General features: G+C 42.3%; 1 protein-coding gene across 1 annotated transcript in view; it reads right to left on the reverse strand.

The window, feature by feature from the left end:
* Window positions 1-2,269: 2,269 nt before the first annotated feature.
* Window positions 2,270-18,528, reverse strand: part of Msh3 (mutS homolog 3) — a 158,491-nt gene continuing 142,232 nt past the window's right edge. The window contains exons 21-24 of the mRNA XM_055625652.1: window positions 13,624-13,810; window positions 11,419-11,548; window positions 5,877-6,048; window positions 2,270-2,902 (exon numbers count right to left, since the gene is read on the reverse strand). Coding sequence (XP_055481627.1) covers window positions 2,809-2,902; window positions 5,877-6,048; window positions 11,419-11,548; window positions 13,624-13,810 — 583 coding nt within the window. The 3' untranslated portion in view covers window positions 2,270-2,808. The remainder of the gene's footprint in view (window positions 2,903-5,876; window positions 6,049-11,418; window positions 11,549-13,623; window positions 13,811-18,528) is intronic.

An 18,528-nucleotide genomic window follows, 5' to 3' on the forward strand; every position in this document is an offset into this window, starting at 1 on the left:
TGTAAATGTAAAAGGTAAGGGAGGGATAGAAGGATGGAGGAGAGAAAAGGAAAAAGAGGAAGGGAGAGGGGAAGGAAGAAAGAGAGAGAAGCAAGAAAGGGAAGAAGAAAGAGGGACAGAATATGAATGAAACCACCAAAGCCAGTGGAGTACAGCACTTGAATAAAGGGCAAAACAATCAGAGAAATGAAATATTTCTGCCTGAAAACAGCCTTGCCTTGTGTCTCACACCATCAAGTAGAAGTAGTGCATATTCTTCACTATGATTTCATGAAAACGGGGCAGGTGACAAGTTATTTTGGGGATTCAGTTTTTAAAATGAACTAGGTGGTAAAACTAATGGCAATTAGTGAACGCGCAGTTTCTAAATGCCACAATACCAAGAACTTCCCCAGAATGGACAAGGGCAACTGGCAGACATGCCTCTGTGAGGAACCTGAGTTCACCCAATGAATAGGGAAAACAGATTCTTAAAGATGGCATTTGAGACTTGTCATGTCAATGGCTGTACCACAAAGCACCAACTATAATAACTGGGGTAACCTTACAATTTGCAATTCCAAATAGAGCCGTTGTGAGTTATTTATCTGAGGCATTTAACAAATGCAGGTGGGGGCCAGGAGGTCCCAGGCAAGCCAGAGTGATCAACTCCCAACTGTACCACTTTCCCGGGTCAGTAACACTCACAGCCTCACATGCAGAGTGACAATGTCCCATGGAGGAGCCACAGATGGTGCTAATTCATCCCACGCTCCCCATGAGAAGCACCAAGTGGCACTTTTATGATTACATAGCACAGCAGTAATGACAATTGATCTTGGGGCTCATTAAAGGTCAGCATTAATTGGTAAGCCATATTGGATTTGAGCTAGCCTTTCTCAGGGATTCACACAGTAGGCACTGTTTCACCAGCTCCATGACCACCCCTTACATGACAAGTTCAAAGGACAAACTGTCAGATGAAAAGATCTTGTCTTTTTAAAAATATGACCCACTTCTGTAAAGATCTCAGGCCATCAGTGAGAAGCTAGCTTGATGACAAGGAACATTCTTCTACTGAGCTTCTGACTCGGAACTTTTAAAATTTTATATTCTTTTCTAGTTTAATGATATTTGTTGGGATCTATAGCATGTCATGTGTTCTCCTAACCTTTAAAGCAGAGAAGAGATGGAACAAGTCATTATAAATTTAAGTCACTGTAACAACGGTGACAGTGACTAATTGTTCGCAAATGAGGGGATTCTAAATTATACTGTTTTGTCACATATAAAGCTGTTCCTAGGATTATTCCAAAGCTAGAATGGAATAACCCAGTGTACAGCAGCCAGTGAAGGCTAAGTAAAACATGAGTTTGGAACAGAATGATAAGTGCTCCAACAATGAATAGGAATGACTTCCTGGGACACACAGACACAGAAGACCACATGTTATGTAAATCCTTTTAGAGGTACCCGGAAGAGGCCAATCTGCAGGGCAGAGTGTGGATCAGTGGTTGTCCTGTACTGGGGTTCTACACAGAATGACTGTCAGTGCGTACAAGGATGCCACTTGGGATGATTAGAACTGACGACACTGACAGATATACAACTACATGAAGACTCATCCACTGAGCGGCACATTCTAGCTGGGTAAAATAGAACTGCACACAAGTAACATACTCAATGGAGCCACCCAGGAGCCTAAGCAGCAGAGCATTCAAAGTGGGTCACTGTGTGGCCACTGTAAGGTAATAATCCAGGAGGAATTAAAACTATGTCTGTCGATGACAGGAATGAAATTTAACTGAGCAGGAATAACAAATGGGTGGGCAAGAAAGAACGCTTCTGCAGGATGACAGTTACAGAAAGAGTACATGGATATAAGAAGCCAGATTGTAAGTGCTGTAAAAAACCCAGGGACACAGTTTGGTGTCTGTCCCCTGAAGCTTTCAAGGAGGTAGGGTGTCTATGAATCCAAAAAGCCTCAAGTTCAGCTCTAAGAGGACAGCTCTATGCTGGCTAACAGCGCAGTCAGAGGGACAGGGGTCAGCTCTGAGGACCTTCCACAGCTGAAAATAAAAACAGCAGGGTGTGATAGCACAGGTCTTTAATACCAGAGCTCAGGAGGCAGAGGCAGTTGGAGCTCTGTGAGATCAGGGTCAGCTTGGTCTATATTGCGAGTTCCAGGTTAGCCAAAGCTACATAGTGCAACCTTGTCTCAAAAAAAAGAAAAAAAAGAAAAAAAAAAAAGAACTATTCTCTAGAAAACAAAATTCAATAAAACACACCATAAATTTTGAGCAAGTATTCATTACATATTTTTTATTTAAATGAATGACAAAATAATTTTATTCAACAACCTTTATGATGTTTAAAATCTTGACATTTAGCTCTTCACATTTCATTCGGCCTCGTCCTTTCCTGTGTTCTGGTTTCTAGAAGTTTCATGATTCTACTCTGCATAAAAATGCTTATGTCCTCATGCACAAATAGCTGGCATTCTAAAATTCTGAAGTTCTCATGAAAGTAGATTCCTGTCAGGTTGCCCTGCTGCCAATCGTCTGAACTGAAATGAGTATGCCCCTCTGATTATGCAGACGCTCAGGGCCACCATTTTAGGCTTCACTTAGAAGAGTCTGCTTTTGTATGGAATTTACTAGGAGAATTTCTGATTACCGAAAGCTCTCCCTTTAGAGGAAGAAATCTGTTTCAACAGGAAGACTATGCTCATCACCTGTGCTTATGTCACAAAGACACAAAGTTCTTTTGTGTCTTCAGTTCTCCATATTGTGTCAATGTGTAGTTTTCATTTTAACATGGGAGAGAAGTCTATATTTCCTCCATTTCCAGGTTGTTTGTCCATGTGTGCAGGTCCTTTACATTATGTGTCATCCATAAGTCAGCAAAATACTTGAGCATTTTCCTGGAGAAAAAAATAAAGTATTATCATTATGGAAACTGAACTGATAGTGGAGGTCGTCTCATAGGAGCAATGGAAAGCCTACTCAGTTGGGACAGAAAGCTGTGGCAGTGTCCTGCAGTCCAGGGCTACAGTGGCATTAAAGACCAAAATAGCATGATTGTCTTCTAAAATCCAGCCTGCAGGGAGGGGCACATGACTCTGCCAGAGGCTGTCTGAGTCCACAGACACCATCTGTGTCCAAAGAAGCCCAGGAAGCTACAGATGACTGTACAAAATCCTTTCTGTACAGGCTGAGTGTGCAAGTAGTTTTTAACTTCTGTACTGCGCTGTTTCTTTGATCTGACAAAGAGAACTGATGTGAAAACACTTTTGATGAACAGGAAAAGTACGCACACGGTCCCAATACACCATGAAGTATTCTACCTTCAAAAGAAAATTGGGGGGTAGTTTTATTTATGTGTATGCATGTTTTGCTGGCATGCATATTTATGTTCCATATGTATGAGTGCCCTCACAGGCCAGAAGAGAGGGTCGGAACCCTTGGAATTAGAGTGACAGATGGTTGTGAGCTGCCATATAGGTGCTGGGAATTGAACCTGTGTCCTCTGAAAGAGCAGCCAGTGCTCTTAACCACTGAGCCATCTCTCCAGATCTGAAATAGTCCATCCTAATTTAATATCCCGCCTTAACAAGACAACTCTATAGATTTTAAAATGCCACATATTAGTTGGAAAAATGAATGTCTATTACAATCTGTGAGCTTTCTAAATTTCTCATTTCACCTTTTGAGGCTACAGTAGTAACAACTATAACAAACAGAAACCATTTTATTGCCAGCTTGTATGTGCCCCCCCCCCCCTTTTTGAGACAGTTTTCTTTTTGAGACAGTTTCACTATGTAGCCCGGGCTGGTTTGGAAATCACAATGTAGACTAGGTGAGCCTCACAGAGATCCACCTGCCTCTGCCTCCAGAGTGCTGGGATTAAATGGGTGGGCCATCACGAGCAGCAAAATCCTTTGACGTAGCAGTTTGTTCTTGTTTCTTTCAGGAAAAGATCAGATGACAACAAAGATTATAGCTGTCTTTGGATTTTGCAAAAGGTTAAGGTTCAGGCTTTGAGCTCCTATCAATAAGCTTGTCTAGAAAATTTTTATATTAATTTGCCTTGTAACAGAAACAGGCTGAAACTAATGACGCTGCCCTTGCTTCTGGTGTGTTACTGCAGAGGTGACCTAGAGGACAGTGCCAACGGAGGATGTCATGCCTCACTTACGGCACTACAGTGCTGGGCTTCGTTCATCACTGCCCACCATTCCAGGTTGGCATCTACACAGAGCTGCTGTGGAGGGAAACTGAGGTAGAGAAGCTGCATGCAACCTACACAGCACGAAAGCTGCAGGCTGCTGCTTCACGTCACAGATTACAGACAGTGAGATTTTTATTTCATGTATTTGTGTATGTGCCTAGCTGTCTGTATGTGCACAGTATGCAGGCAGTAGCCTTCAGAGGTGGGAAGACAACACCAGATTTCCTGGAACTAGAGTTATAGGCAGCTATGAGTCATCTGTGGGTTCTGGGAAAAGCCCCCTCTCCAGCCCCATAGATATTAACATTTTGTTTGTTTATTTTTAAAGATGGGGTCTCACTATGTAACTCTGGATGTTCTGGAACTTACTAAATAGATAAGCTGGCCTGGAACTCCTGAGCACTGTGATGAAAGGCGTGTACACTATGATCAGCAACATTTTAATACTGAAACTTGGTAATGATTCTCAGAACTAAGTATTATCGTTAGGGTGTTGAGGGACTATTGGTAATCAGCTGCCAACTTTCAAAAAAAAAAAAAAGGTTTCTTTATGGTCCGGTGGTTATAAACGAGGGCTGTCTCCTGCTTGTTTAAGAAAGAAGAGGCCATACGTCATTTGTTCTCAGAACGCTTTCCTGGTGGCATTTCCCTTTAGGTATATTAAGATTGGCTCTTAAACTGCCAGGCATGGTGGTGCACACCTTTATTCCCAGCCTGGTCTACAAAGGGAGTCAGGACAGCCATGGCTACACAGAGAAACACTGTCTCGGAAAAAAAACAAAAACCGAAACACATTGGTTCATGAACTGATGATACACTGTCTAGCTGTCAAGCATTCACATCAACGGTGGAGATGAGGGGAGCACAGAGAAGGTAGAGGAAGCCAGATTCCAGTCGCCACATACAAGTCAGAGACACATGACAAATGCATAATATCATGGGATGGCTGTGTACTACAATTTGTATTCATATCCTGAGAGAATTTATTTTTTTCCAAGATTAATTTATTTACTCTTACTTATGTGCACGAATGTGTGTCTGCATGAGTTTATGTGCACGCATGTCTGTGGAGGTGCTCACGGAGGCCAGATACACTGGGTCTCCTGGGACTGGAGTGACAGACAGTTGTGAGCACCTGTTGTAGGTGCTGGGAACTGAACTTGGGTCCCCTGGAGAGCAGCAAGCATTCCGAGCCATGTCTCCAGCCCCCATGTGCTCACAGAATTCTGTAATTTTTTTTTTTTTTTTTTTTTTTTTTGGTCTTCTTTCTACCATGAATCAGCCAGGTCTGGCGGCAAACTCCTTTACCCACGGAGGCATTTTTACTGGTCCCTGCTGGAATTCTTAATTCTGAAAGCTCTTTATCACTGATGAGGCCTAGAGAAGCTCTGTGGCAGCCCTGAGCACTGATTGGATCTCAGTGACTGGACTGTGATTCCTCAGTGGCTGAAGAGTTGCGGAGTGAATTCTCTAAAAACAGACACAAACACGAACAGAGTTCATCTGCACTTGCCCCAAGCTGCTCTCCTCTGGTTGAAAGGAAACCTGGAGAAGCTCTACTCCAGAGAGGCTCCGAGGTGTTCATCCACAGGACCACACTCTGCCTCAGACAGCGTGTAAGGTTCCACTAGGAACCCAAACAAAAAACAAAACAAAGGCATTCCGACCTTCTCAGATTGACCAAGCCTTCCAGCTCTTTTGACTTGTGAGCCGCTTTCTTTAAGACTTCTCCAGGTATGTCTGCTAGCTTGGCCACATTCAGCCCATAACTTCTTGCTGCAATTCCTCTGGTTATCTGATAGAGAAAAGTGACAGAATCTGGCACCTGTTCCATGTTGCCTAGAAAATAAAGGAGGAAAAAAAAAAAAAAAAAAAAAAAAAAAGATCAAAACCACACCTGAAAGGCAAGGCAAGCAGATGAAAAAGAAGATCGAAGCCCCTACCCCTGGCCTCTGTTAAGGTGCACAATCTGAACGCAGTTTTCTATCTACCCTTAGCTTGCTCTATTGACTTGATTGATTTAGGAAAGAGATACCATTTTGAAGATGCTTTGCTCTTACGTGGCCTGGCTCGTTTAACATAGTCTTGAACACTGAGTGACTGTAAATCTGAGTGGAGCTTAGGTATTAAAGGAGAATGGTTCAGGAGCATGTGCAGTGCCATGGCTCTTCTTAGGGGCCATTACATGTCCCACAGGTCGAGTAACAGGTACATTCTGGCTAGAGGAGCTGCGCAAACGGATGTGGGCACTGCTTCTCAGGCGCCACTTGGAACTAAGGCTTTATTTCCGTAGCTGTAAGGAAGGTTACTGGCCTGAAACCATCAGATAGCGCTCATGCCTCTGTCATTTCCTCCCCTTGAGTATGAGATGAACACAGTGAATCATTTCTAATGGACAAAATATGACACTGTGGAGAGTAGATCAGAAAACACTGCATCCTCCATCTTGGGCTCCCTGACTTTCTTGCTTGCTCCAAAGAAAGCCAGCTGCCATGCTGAGGGCTGCCATGTAAAAAGGCCTGTGTGGAAACCTGTCATTCATCAACAGTCAGTGGAGGACCGTGGCTTGCCAACATCAAGCTGATCCTGTACCAGGAGAGGGTTAGGAAGCAGACTACCCAGGCTGAGCCATAAATGACTGCCTTCCAGTCAAAGCTCGCAGGTGTTCAGCTAAGTCCCCTTGATGTCTAACACACAGGGATGGACATTTTTTTTTAATATTAAGCTGATGTATTAAGATAGCAAGCTGCTGCACATTGTTTGCAAAGTACTATAAACTAATAGTGACAGAAAAATACAGAGGCCTTGTCCTCTACCTCCCAGCTGAGGTGATTCCAAAGGACAATCCCAGCCTCCAACCTCTGCTACACACACACACACACACACACACAGATTTGAAACTTTTAATCCTCAGGTACAATACAAAGACAGGGTTTCATATAGGTCCATTTTTCAGAACCCAAAGCACCACAGGCTCATACAGCTTTAAAACAAAAACTAAATATCGCATCACATCTGGTCCCAGATGGACCAGATCTATGATGGTTTCTGTGACCCTCACACATGCTGTAAATTTACCAAGAGCCTTTCCTCACACATTCTGTTATTTGTCAAGTGTGTATGCTTTGAAAGAGTATGATATTGATGATAAAAGCCAAGAGACTGAACACAACAGTAAAGGGGACAACAGGAATTTACCTCCTCTAAGAATTCAGTAGCAGACAAATAATAGCTTTCTCAGGGGACTTGCTAGAACTAGGGGGTGAGAAGAATGCCACAGCCCCAGATGTCTATAAAAAAAAGCCTAAGAATATTTTCTACCTCCAAATGAGAGAGGGAACACAAAGAGCAGCCGAGGAGAGGGTGAGCATAGAAGGCCTGCGTCTATAGACCCAATGGCCTTCTGTTACTTTTCAATTCTCACGAGATGAAGAGGCAAGGGAACATCAAAAATGCAAATCTCTCATCTTAAGACAAAAAAATAGTCCTGGCTCATTCCAAGCTAATCTAGTTTCCATGCTGATCTTTCTTAAGCAAGGCAAAATTCATTCATCTGTTTGTACAGACATCTGTCCAAGCATGCTGCTGGCCAGCATGAGCGGACAGCCTGGTAAGTAGCAAAGCTCCTTCCTTAGAAATGGATCTGCTAACACACTTTCCAGGAGCTGTTATTTTTGCCTTTACATACACTATGCAGCATATGTGGAGATACGCATGATATATAGATATGTGTGCTAATATAAACAATAGAGACAGCTGTAACAGTGGTTCTGTTAGTCTTTATATGTATATATTACATTTGATTTATATTGGTGTTCTGCCTCATGTACGTCTATGTGAGACAGTTATGGAATTACAGACAGTTATGAACTGCCATTTAGGTGCTGGGATTTGAACCTGGGTCCTTTGGAAAAGCAGCCAGTGCTCTCAGCCCCTAAGCCATTTCTCCAGCCCCTAGTCTTTACATATTTTAAGACAGGTTTGACTGTGCTACCTGGTCACCACAGACTTTTGACTCAAGTGGCCCTGACCTGGAACTATATCAACTGCATGATATGTCACCCTGACCTTGAACACGTTATCACCATGCGTTAGCACGGACAGTGGGAGTCTAACACCACACGCTGGTCTCCATTTCAGCACTACGACTGCTTCCATGACGTAAGGTAAGGAACATGGTCACCCTCCACAGCTACCTAGGGTTCTCTTTTTGTAGCTGTGCTTTGCCTCGAGCCTGTACCTTCTTGGTGGGCTGTATGCACACGTGTATGTCCGTGATGGAAACATGGAGGCAGGTGGGAGGAGAGGAATGGAAACAACCCACTGTTCTTTACCTTCCCATAAGGCTCTTAGTCAGTTCTTAGTTTACAAGCTGCACCCCTTTCTTAGGAGATATTTTAAAAACTAACCACTGTTAGTCTATGAATATAATAATTCTATTATAAAGAAGGTTAGCAAATTTCTAATTTGAAGCCAAATTTCTCAAGAATGTTACTAACGAGGTATGTCTGACCAAATAATTTCCATTAAAAAAATTTTGCTGAGGGGGGTACTGCATGATGACACAAAGGGTGTACGGGTCAGAGGACAACGTTTGGAAGTCAGTTTCCCTCCACAAAGTGGGTCTCTCAGGATCAGGCTTGGAAGTAAGTGGTTTTACATTCTGAGTTATCACACCAGCTCCTGATCAAGTTCTTTCTGAAGCTGCTGTTGGTGTTTGTATAGCTTTATAGATGTTTAGAGATGGATAAAATCAGATGTTATATCTGTTTTACCCCTTGACACAGGGTCTCATGTAGCCCAAACTGCTTTGAACTGGCCAAGTAGCTAAGGACGACTTTGAAAAGATCTTCATGCCTTCACCTCCACAGAACCAGGGTATAAGCATTCGATACAACACCCAGTTTTGCCTAGGATTTTACAGTTGGTTTCCTGGCTGCTGATCCATTGCTTCAGCTACCATACACCCCTTGATACATGGGCCTAGAACATTTTACCTTGTTTCACTGATATTAGTAGAGACCTACCCCAAATCCATTCCACTTCTAAGAAAACCTTTGTATTATAAGGAGTTAACTCTTGTCCATTAATCAAGACAATGTCCTCACATCTAGCTCTAAGAGTGAATACTGGTTATTGAGACAAAGTATTTCTGCCATTCTCACTTAGATGCAAATCAACTCTGAAAATGAGACTGAGATGCCAGCAGGCACCTGGAAACAAGTTCCTTGCTCTAAGAAAGTTATAGGAAGGAACAGACTTAGGAGGTGCACGCTCAGCATAAACAAAGTTCAACATCCAGCACCAAAAGCAAAATAAGAAAAAAAAATCGATAAAAGTCTCAGAAAATGCTAGCTCCTGTTCTAGCTTTGGACACTGTAAGGCAATATCTGAAAGAGCTATAGCCATCTTCCCAGTGGCCTGTGGCAGGACCAGCAAGGCAGAAAGACAGAGAGCCAGACAACTGCAAAGGTTAGGAGCTGGGGCTATACTGAGATGTTACAGACACTCTCTATACCCTTGCTGTTTGATCCACTGTGATCAAATGCTGTCACTGGAAGTCAAACATTAGAACAGAAAGCAAGAGAAATCTAGGGGACCACAGAAGCGGCCTCAGGACTGCAGATGTGCAGTGGGCCCAGGCAGCAACGGGGAGAAGAATGACAAAGGGCTCCAGCAAGAAGGACTCCAGAGGGAACAAGAGGGTCAGTTACATTGGCATGGTTTACAGAGGCTGTTTTCAAAGCTTTCAAGAGGCAAAGGAGGATTCAGCTATAGACTCAAAGCAAACAACAGAATGGAGAAATAAAAATACGGCAGTCTTGGTTCTCAGAACCTAGAAAAGACTTAAGTGCATGTCTAAGGAGAGGGCATACTGCCACTGCAGTGGTAGCTAAAATGAGCATGCACGAGGGGGAAAAATGTGAACAATGATGTCAGGAGGACAGAAGAAGGGAAGGCTGAGGGCCCAACTAACACAATGAGATCACTACTATAAGGTGCCGTGAAGTGGCAACTACATGCAACATTCAGAAGCACAGCAGAAGTGGAGGAAAGAGTGCTAACTTGGCCTCAAGCAGGGCCTTCAGCATCACTCAAGTCTAAGAATTATGTTCACAAATAGAGTTTAAATCAATATAATAAAAAGTCAGACACTCCGGGGAATGGGGTTCTGCTGAAGGTTGGCAGGGGGTTCGCGAGCTCTGAGCAGCCCCGCCTCAGGGCCTCCCTGCTGCAGAACTGTTGTTTTCCCGTGGGTTTCACCTGCAAGCGTCTTCCTGTCATGCTGGATGCAGATTAATAAGAAGCAGCACTCCCTCATGAGAGAAGCTGTGACGTGTTCTCAGGGCTCAGAGTGGTGAGGCAGTAGTTGCTCAACTACACTTACCTCAAGCCCAATACTTCCTTTTATTTGGGCCATCTGCCTGGTTTCTTTTTATGTTCTGTCCTTACTACTCTTTAAATTTTAAATCTGGAGTCTAGCGTGTCTTGGACAATGGATTTTCCATTACAGCATACCACCTGTGCAAACTACCACAGGCTGGCAGCTTAAGAAAATGGCTACCGAGCGGGGAAATATTCTGGAGCTTACTTGGCACTTGAATTTATTGCTGTAAGTTAATGGTGTTCTTTTTGAGAAAGATATCATCCTCTGATGCCAGCAGTACTGGAAAAGCTAGGAAAGCGAAATATATGGATCTTCCACCCAAGGGGCTGACAGGGGCAAGCCACTTTACGCATCTGAGATTCACTTTTATTACCAATAAATAATAAGACAAAATACATCGCCACTATAGGATATGGCCTGTAGCAGGTAGTTAGTGTTAAATGACACCGGGAAGGGAGTGGACACTTTAAAGGTGGCTAAAGAGCCTCTGCACTTGATTGTCTTACCTAGGATAAGAACCAAGGAAAAGTGTAGGAGGCCAAGAGGAACTGCTCCTTCTGGAAAAAGGGTCACCATTTAAACAGAGATGAAGGAAGAACAGAGGTCTCTGAGTTAGCAACAAACAAATGGACACTCTACATGACTCAAAGCATAGAAAAATGAATCTTGGCAAGTATTCTTTACAACAGACACAGTTTCTATTACTAATAAGCAATATGCTCACATTCCTAAACTTATTCATAAGTTTGTTCATATTCCTATAAACTTTGTTACCAAACTGAAAGCCAGGAACCTTGTTGCTACTGCAAGGGATCTCATACCTGACTCCTGCTTGCTTTCATCCTCATTGACCAAGAATCCCATGTGGTAATTCCCAACCTCCTCTGGGTAACATTTTTCTAGCTCACAAACTGGTGGATAGTGGGTGACGAAGAGGGTTAAGGATTTGACCTAAAACAGGAAGACATAGAGTATTGTTTTAATTAAAACATCTTAACTTTAAAAGTCCAAATCTTCATAAAAGCAGCAAGAAAAAAAGCAAAAAGCACCATATACTCTTAGTTTAGACAACCAGTTAATAAGTTTTCACATTTCTTTCCTATGAAGGTACATGCATGCGTATATACACACATGCACACACACACACGTTTTCATGAATCATCTTTCCCTCCTTCAGTGCTGGCAACTGCATGCAGAGGGCTTCCACGTACCAGGCAAGTGCTCTGCCACTGAGCAATAGGCTCAGACTTGGGCATCTGAGAATTAGCTGCAGATAGCATCCCTACACATTTAAGATTCTACATCTTTCAGTTTCCTATATAACCAGAATAAAATTTATACATAAGAAATTTGTTATCATAGAATATGACTCATATGGCTGGTTTTGTTTTGTTTTGTTTTGTTTTCTGTTTCTCAAGACAGGGTTTCTCTGTGTAACCTTGGCTGACCTGGAACTCACTCTGTAGACCAGGCTAGCCTCAAACTCACAGAGATGTACCTGTGCTGGGATTAAAAGTGTGTGCCACCACTGCCCAGCCATATATTTTCTTAAGTATTAAAAAAAAATGCTTTTTCATTTCCTTTTTAGTCTTTTATGGCACTCACAGTGTGATTAACACATAAAAGTCAACTGTTTTACTATTAAATTAAAAAATAGAAAATGAAATTAAATTATGAAGTAGAAGTTGAAATAAAAAAACAACAAAGTATCATTTATACAAGTACCACTCAAATACTTGGGCATAAATATTTAACAAAAATATTTAAAAATACACCCAACAAAAGCTCTGCAACTCTGAGTAAAGACATCAAAGAAAAGCTACATACAGAGAAGCTAAGCCATGCTGATGAAGAGTTGTTGTCAAGATGGCCCTTCCCAACTCGATCTAGAGACTCAAGAGAACATTGAACCTGCTCGCTGGTGGAAGGGGCATGCTGCAGTGGCAGTGTGCAGCCATACACCCATGAACCCAGGCATTCCTGATCTCTCTGGGTCTCCTGAACTGCTTTTCTTTGAGGAAGTCTGACACAACTCCGTTAAGGATTCCCAATACCCACAGAAGTAGTAGAAAGGCCCGCCTAACTTAACTGTCAGCACCTGTGTGTGAGCCACATTAGCAGGGGGAACCTGAAGCCCCTGTGCAGGCTTCAGATGACCGCTGCTCCCCCTGGCCGCCTTGCCACAGCTAAGGCAAAGACTGAATCACCAGCCATATCACTCTCGAATCCTGTGTCAACAATGACATTCATTTATTGAAAAGACAGTGTAACAAAGAAGAAATTATGAACTAGATCTCATGGATGGCAGACTCAGTTCTGCCGTAGCTTCCTCTCAAGGTGAAGCAGAGGCTAAAAGGTGTTGCTGGTATGTACGGAACTTTACCAAACCTCTACCATATGTATCAAGATGCATCTTTTTTCAAATAAGGTTTTTTTTTTTTTTTAAGTGAAAAAAGTATTTCTTTTAAAGGGTGACAAAAATAATATTATTATCTATGTTATCCTAATAAATGTTTGAACAAAAACTAGAGCCTCACCTAACTATTTGATTCAGTGACACAGGCAATAAAGTGCTAGCCACTCTTGTGGAAAGTTAGGTGTGGTGGTGTGAATTTGTATTCTCATTCCTAGAGAGGTGGGGACGGGAGGACCTCTGGAGCTCACCGGCCTATCAGCCTAGCTTGTAAGGTCTGCTCCAAGTCTCAGGTGAGGCCCTGATTCAAAACATAAGGTAGACAGCTTCTGTGGAAAACACCTGAGGCTGACTTCTAGCTTCCATGTGCATACCCACAAACCTGGACATTCCCTGCACATACATGAAGGTATTATATAAAGGCATAGGACTATAGTTAATCAGTAACCAAGAGAACACATTTCACATCTCACCTCAGAAGTGAGGTGACAGACTAAACAGGTCTTGAATCAGCTTAACTCAATTATCTCATAGTTAAACATATGCTATTATAAATGAACCAGCTTCAAGCAGTATCAGTTAATACATTTTTGAAGATGTGGTGGAGCCTTACATCTCTGATGAAATACTCCAGGGTAGCATAGGCAATGGCGATTCCATCATGGGTGCTCGTCCCTCTTCCCAGCTCGTCCAGGATAACCAAGGACTGTGGGGTTGCTTTCCTGATTATTTCTGCTGTGTCTGTCAGTTCCTCCATAAAGGTACTTCGGCCTTTGTATATGTTGTCGGCAGCACCCATCCTACAAGCAAGATAGAAACACTCAATCTTCCCAAGTTGTCTTCCCAAGAGGTCAAATATTGTTTTATGAACAATAAATGAAAACGTGTGTGTCTGTGAACATTAACTGAAATTACATTAAATAAAAACACAACAAAAATTATATTAAATATACATATATTGGATACAAAGAACATCTAAAACAGAGTCTAGGGTAATGAACAGTTTGACTTCAAATTCCAAATTCCCAGGACAAAGTAACACTTCTCTGTGTCGCTATGCTTAAGAATCTATTAGTGGTAGAACTGTACAATTAGAGAAATTTTCCGGCATTACATATGAAAACCCCAGTATTAAAATTACTAATGATTTACTTTCACACAACAAAACTTTTGTTCTGGAACTAATTTGTAGATGCTCAGGGGCCTTGGACAGCAGCTTACAGAGGCTCCCGTGTAAACACAGTGTCTACATGTCAGAGTCCAAGAGTCTCGATGCCATCCTTCCATAAAGCCATCTCCTGGAGCTAGGCACTGTGCATGTCTCAGAGAAAGCTCTAGCACAGGTATTTCCTAAGTCATATAACCATGGCTTCCTGAAACTTCTTCCAGAGCACTGGTGACAGTAACGCTCTATGTCATGTTTATTCACGGTAAAGGGAGCCTGAAAAGATGAAAAGGGGTAACTGGGTACTAGAATAAGGTCATGCGGCTAACTGCCAACCTAAAATGCAGGCTTTTATCTCAAAGCTGGCTTTGTGGGATGCTAATAAGTACTTTATCTACAAAACCCCTAATTAACTCAGTTCTGCCTCAACAGTTCACAAATCAGGCACCCACTTTACAACACACCTGCAGCACTCCAGTGCAGCCTGCGTTCTGCAGAAATTCAGAGCCATGCCGAGTCATGGGCACATGGCTGGAGCACAACTGCCAGGGAGATAAAGCCTGGTCCCCACAGGTAGGAACAACTCATGTTGGGCCACTAATGAGTGGCATTTGAAAACAAAGTGCTGTCAATTTATCTATTTTAAAATCAATAAACAGAAAGCAGCATTTGAAATGTTGCTAATTTAGCAACAGCAAAACCACACTTTTAAAGTTCACATACTGTTATCAACCTCAGTTTTGCAATGATTACTGTCACAATTTTTGGATTTTAAATGTCCCCCAAAGGCCACTTTTTGAGGGCTTGATCACTAGCCTGTGTTACTACTAAAACATAGTGAGATATTTATGGGCTGAATCCACAATGAAGAGACATGAGACTAAGAAATAAAAGGGCTGACAAATACCATAGAAAAAAATGAGTAATAATTCAACTTTCTGAGCAACATTAAAACAATAAGAACCCCCTGTGGAATTCTAAGTGAGAGAGAGAAGGAAAGAGTTAAAACAAAAGTCTACTAAAAAGAAACAAGAGCAAAACACAAAGGTCCTGGAAACTAAAAATTAAAACATGATCACTAAAAAAAATTAGATGCTACAGAAGGTGAAGCCAAAGACAACTCTGAGGGTGCAAACAGACAAGCCAAGGAGTGCAAAGCACACACAAGTGGCCGGAACCAGAAGCCGGGGCTGCAGACAAGCACAAGGGACGGTGAACTAAGCCAAAGGTGATGGGCATCCTACGGCAAGAGGAAGAGTGCTCCAAGCAGGGAGTCCAAAAAAAAAAAAAGCTGACTATGATTACATTTTGATACAAATTTATGAAAATTGCACCAAACTTTAATTTATGAAATTTAGGATTTTAAGAAAATTCTAATTATTTCAAAGAAAAATCTCATTGGGAACAAAGGAGAAGGCTTAGATTATGACCTGAATTTCATCTACAATGAAAACCATGTTGGAAGAGCAGGAAAACTGCCTTGAGACTTAAAATCTGGATATTTACTTTAAAAAGGGATATGAAGATAAAGTAGGATATGTAAGACTTTCTATACTTCAGAAAACTGGCCACTATGATGCCCACAGAAGAAAAGTACTTGAGACAGACAAGGAAAGAGAAAATAGTATTTAAGAAAAAGAATAAGGAGGCAGGTGGTGGTGGTGCACACCATTAATCCCAGCACCCAGGAGGCAGAGGCAGGAGGATCTCTGAGTTCCAGGTCAGCCTGGTCTACCGAGCAAGTTCCAGGATAGCCAGGGCTTCATAGAGAAATCCTGTCTCAAACAAGCAAACAAACAAGTCACAGCAATTAAGAGGAAATAAAAAGGGCCAGAAAGAAATAAAAAGCACTTTAGGTTGGGATGCTTAGAAGCTTTTGTCTCAGACTTTACATATGTACTCATGTATATCCATGCACTACATGTTTGTATAATTTATGTAATGTTAACATGAATGTGCATGTACTGTTTTGTAACAATATAAACTGGTATCTTTGTATCTTAAAGACAGTCTCTGAAATGGTCCAAGAAGCAACAAAGGAACTGGACACATGGCAGGAGGCTCATAGCAAGTGGTAGGCCTGGGCTGCTTGGTGAGACCTTAGCTCAAGCCTCTCCCACTACCCAAAATCCCAGCCCCACACAGGAGTGCAATACAGCAATAGAAATGTTTGAGGGCGTGTCAAGGTAAGTTTTCAAAACTGGAATCAGAGAAGAAAAGTTTGGAAATAATAAAGGATTTCTTCAGATTCTGTAGCAAGAGGTCAGACACATTTGAGTCAGCTGATAAATTTCAGATAAGATTTATAAATCTTTCTGAAGAGTGAGGCTGTTCACCGTGAGGTGTGAACCTGGGAGGGCGCTAGGCCAGCCTCCAGCCATGGGGCTGGTCAAGGTTAAGGAAGCCTTCCCAGGCCACTTTGCAGTCACGGGTGCTGCTCTGTATTCCCCATCAGGACACACACTGCTTCTGCTTCTCAAGACACTGCACTGTGCGTCACTCTTGCTGACAGTGACTTGTGCTGAACCCAGGTTATAAGAGCGCATGGACGTTACCTCTAACTGGGAGCACTGCTCGTTACTTGATGACATGTCACTCCTCTTCTAAGCATCTTGCAAACCACCCGGCACAAACACAGAGCTGGATGTGCTTCCTAATAAAAGCAGCATACCAAAGCCCTCTTCCCAACCCCAGCGGAGTGAGACATGGAAGAAGCCCCGCTAGGACATGGTGGTCAACAGTATCCTAAGCATTCTCTTCTTACTATCACTGGGTACCTTTAGGGATCTTACTGGTGCCTCTAGAGATCTATTGAAATGAAATACATAAAGCAAACATACATTATGCACACAGACACACACACACAAAGTGGCCTGCTTAGCTTAGTGTTAACTCTAAAGCACTAATGAAATTCTTAGGAAGACTGAGCTTGTGAGAGGACATTTACAGTCTTCTTCCTCTTCCCTTGTCCTGCCCCCCCCCCCCCCTTCTCATCTGGTTCTGTGGACTAGCCAGGGCCTCACAGAGGCTAGGTACATGCCCAGCCACCACAGCCCACCTCCCAGCTTTGCAGATCTTGTTTGACGCCAAAGCCACTAAGCTTTGCTCTATTTCTTGACATTTACAAAAGTCAGCTCTCATCTGGTTTCTTGAGTCTAAAATGGAGTGAAATGTTTAAAATGTTATAAACAAATCATGTTGGTAGGCATGGTAGACTCTGTAACCCTACCTCTGTGGGAAGCTGAGGCAGGAGGATGGTCTGCCTGGAAAACAGAATGAGTTCAAGATCAGCCCAAGCAACTCAGGAAGATCTTATCTAAACAATTAAAACAACTATGAGCTGGGGCTGGAGCGGAGTAGTAGAGTGCTTCTGTGTTTATGGCCCAGGGTTCAATCCCCAGTCCACACACACACACACACAGCAGAAACTTATGTAAAGAGACTAGTGCCATTGCTTTGGCTGCCACTCAGAACTGAGTCACCTTCCACAAGTTGGCTAACTTCTGTGTGAGTGTAGAGTCCTCATCTGCAAAGAGGGAAGCCACTCCATAAAACCAGACAAATCAAAACGAAATCCCTCTAACACTTGAACCTAAGTCCACGGTTTTATGAACATGAGTCACTCCCAAACACAGCATAAGCCCTAGTGGAACAGTCCCACACCTAAACCCCAGAGCACTGCTGCTTTACGTGGGCAAATCACTGCACTGAATAAGAAATGACTGATTTATGAGAAACGGTACAAGAAACAAAAGAATTTAAAGTTATGGTCTCCTATACGACCATTAAAGTAAGGTTCTTTTATATTGTTGAGTTTACTCAAAAAATAAATTATATGTAACTGTATGAAACATGAAAGATTAAGTACTTTGAATATCAAAAGTAATTTTAAAGTTCCCATGGAAAGTTTATTTTAATAATGAGACTTGATTTGACACCTAGCTTCAATAATATTCCTATTTTCCATTCTGTTAAAACTCCATTTTAAATTTTATTTTTTTACAGTGACCCAATTAATGTAAAAAATGACTTTTCTATACTACCTCATAGGTGGTAAAATTAAACCCATGCCAAGGGAGCAGAACTTATAAAATTCTATTGCCTATTCTTTTAACTTCTGCCTCCCTAAAGTCCCGTGCTGAACCTCTCAAAGCTGTCCTCCCTGAGGAGACCACCAATTTCCCCCTTACCCCTGTGTTAGACCATCAGGGCTGTAGATGCTTCTGGAAATCCCTACCAACACCCAGACTACCTCTCAGTTACTCTTTAGCAGAAATGTTTGTTCTTAGTAAATCTTCTTTCCTTCAAGACTGCCTGACCTACACAATCCATGAACAACCAAAGAAGCCTGCG

Source organism: Psammomys obesus, unplaced genomic scaffold, assembly GCF_907164565.1.
Source record: "Psammomys obesus unplaced genomic scaffold, mPsaObe1.curated_primary_1811, whole genome shotgun sequence".
NCBI classification, from domain to species: Eukaryota; Metazoa; Chordata; class Mammalia; order Rodentia; family Muridae; genus Psammomys; species Psammomys obesus.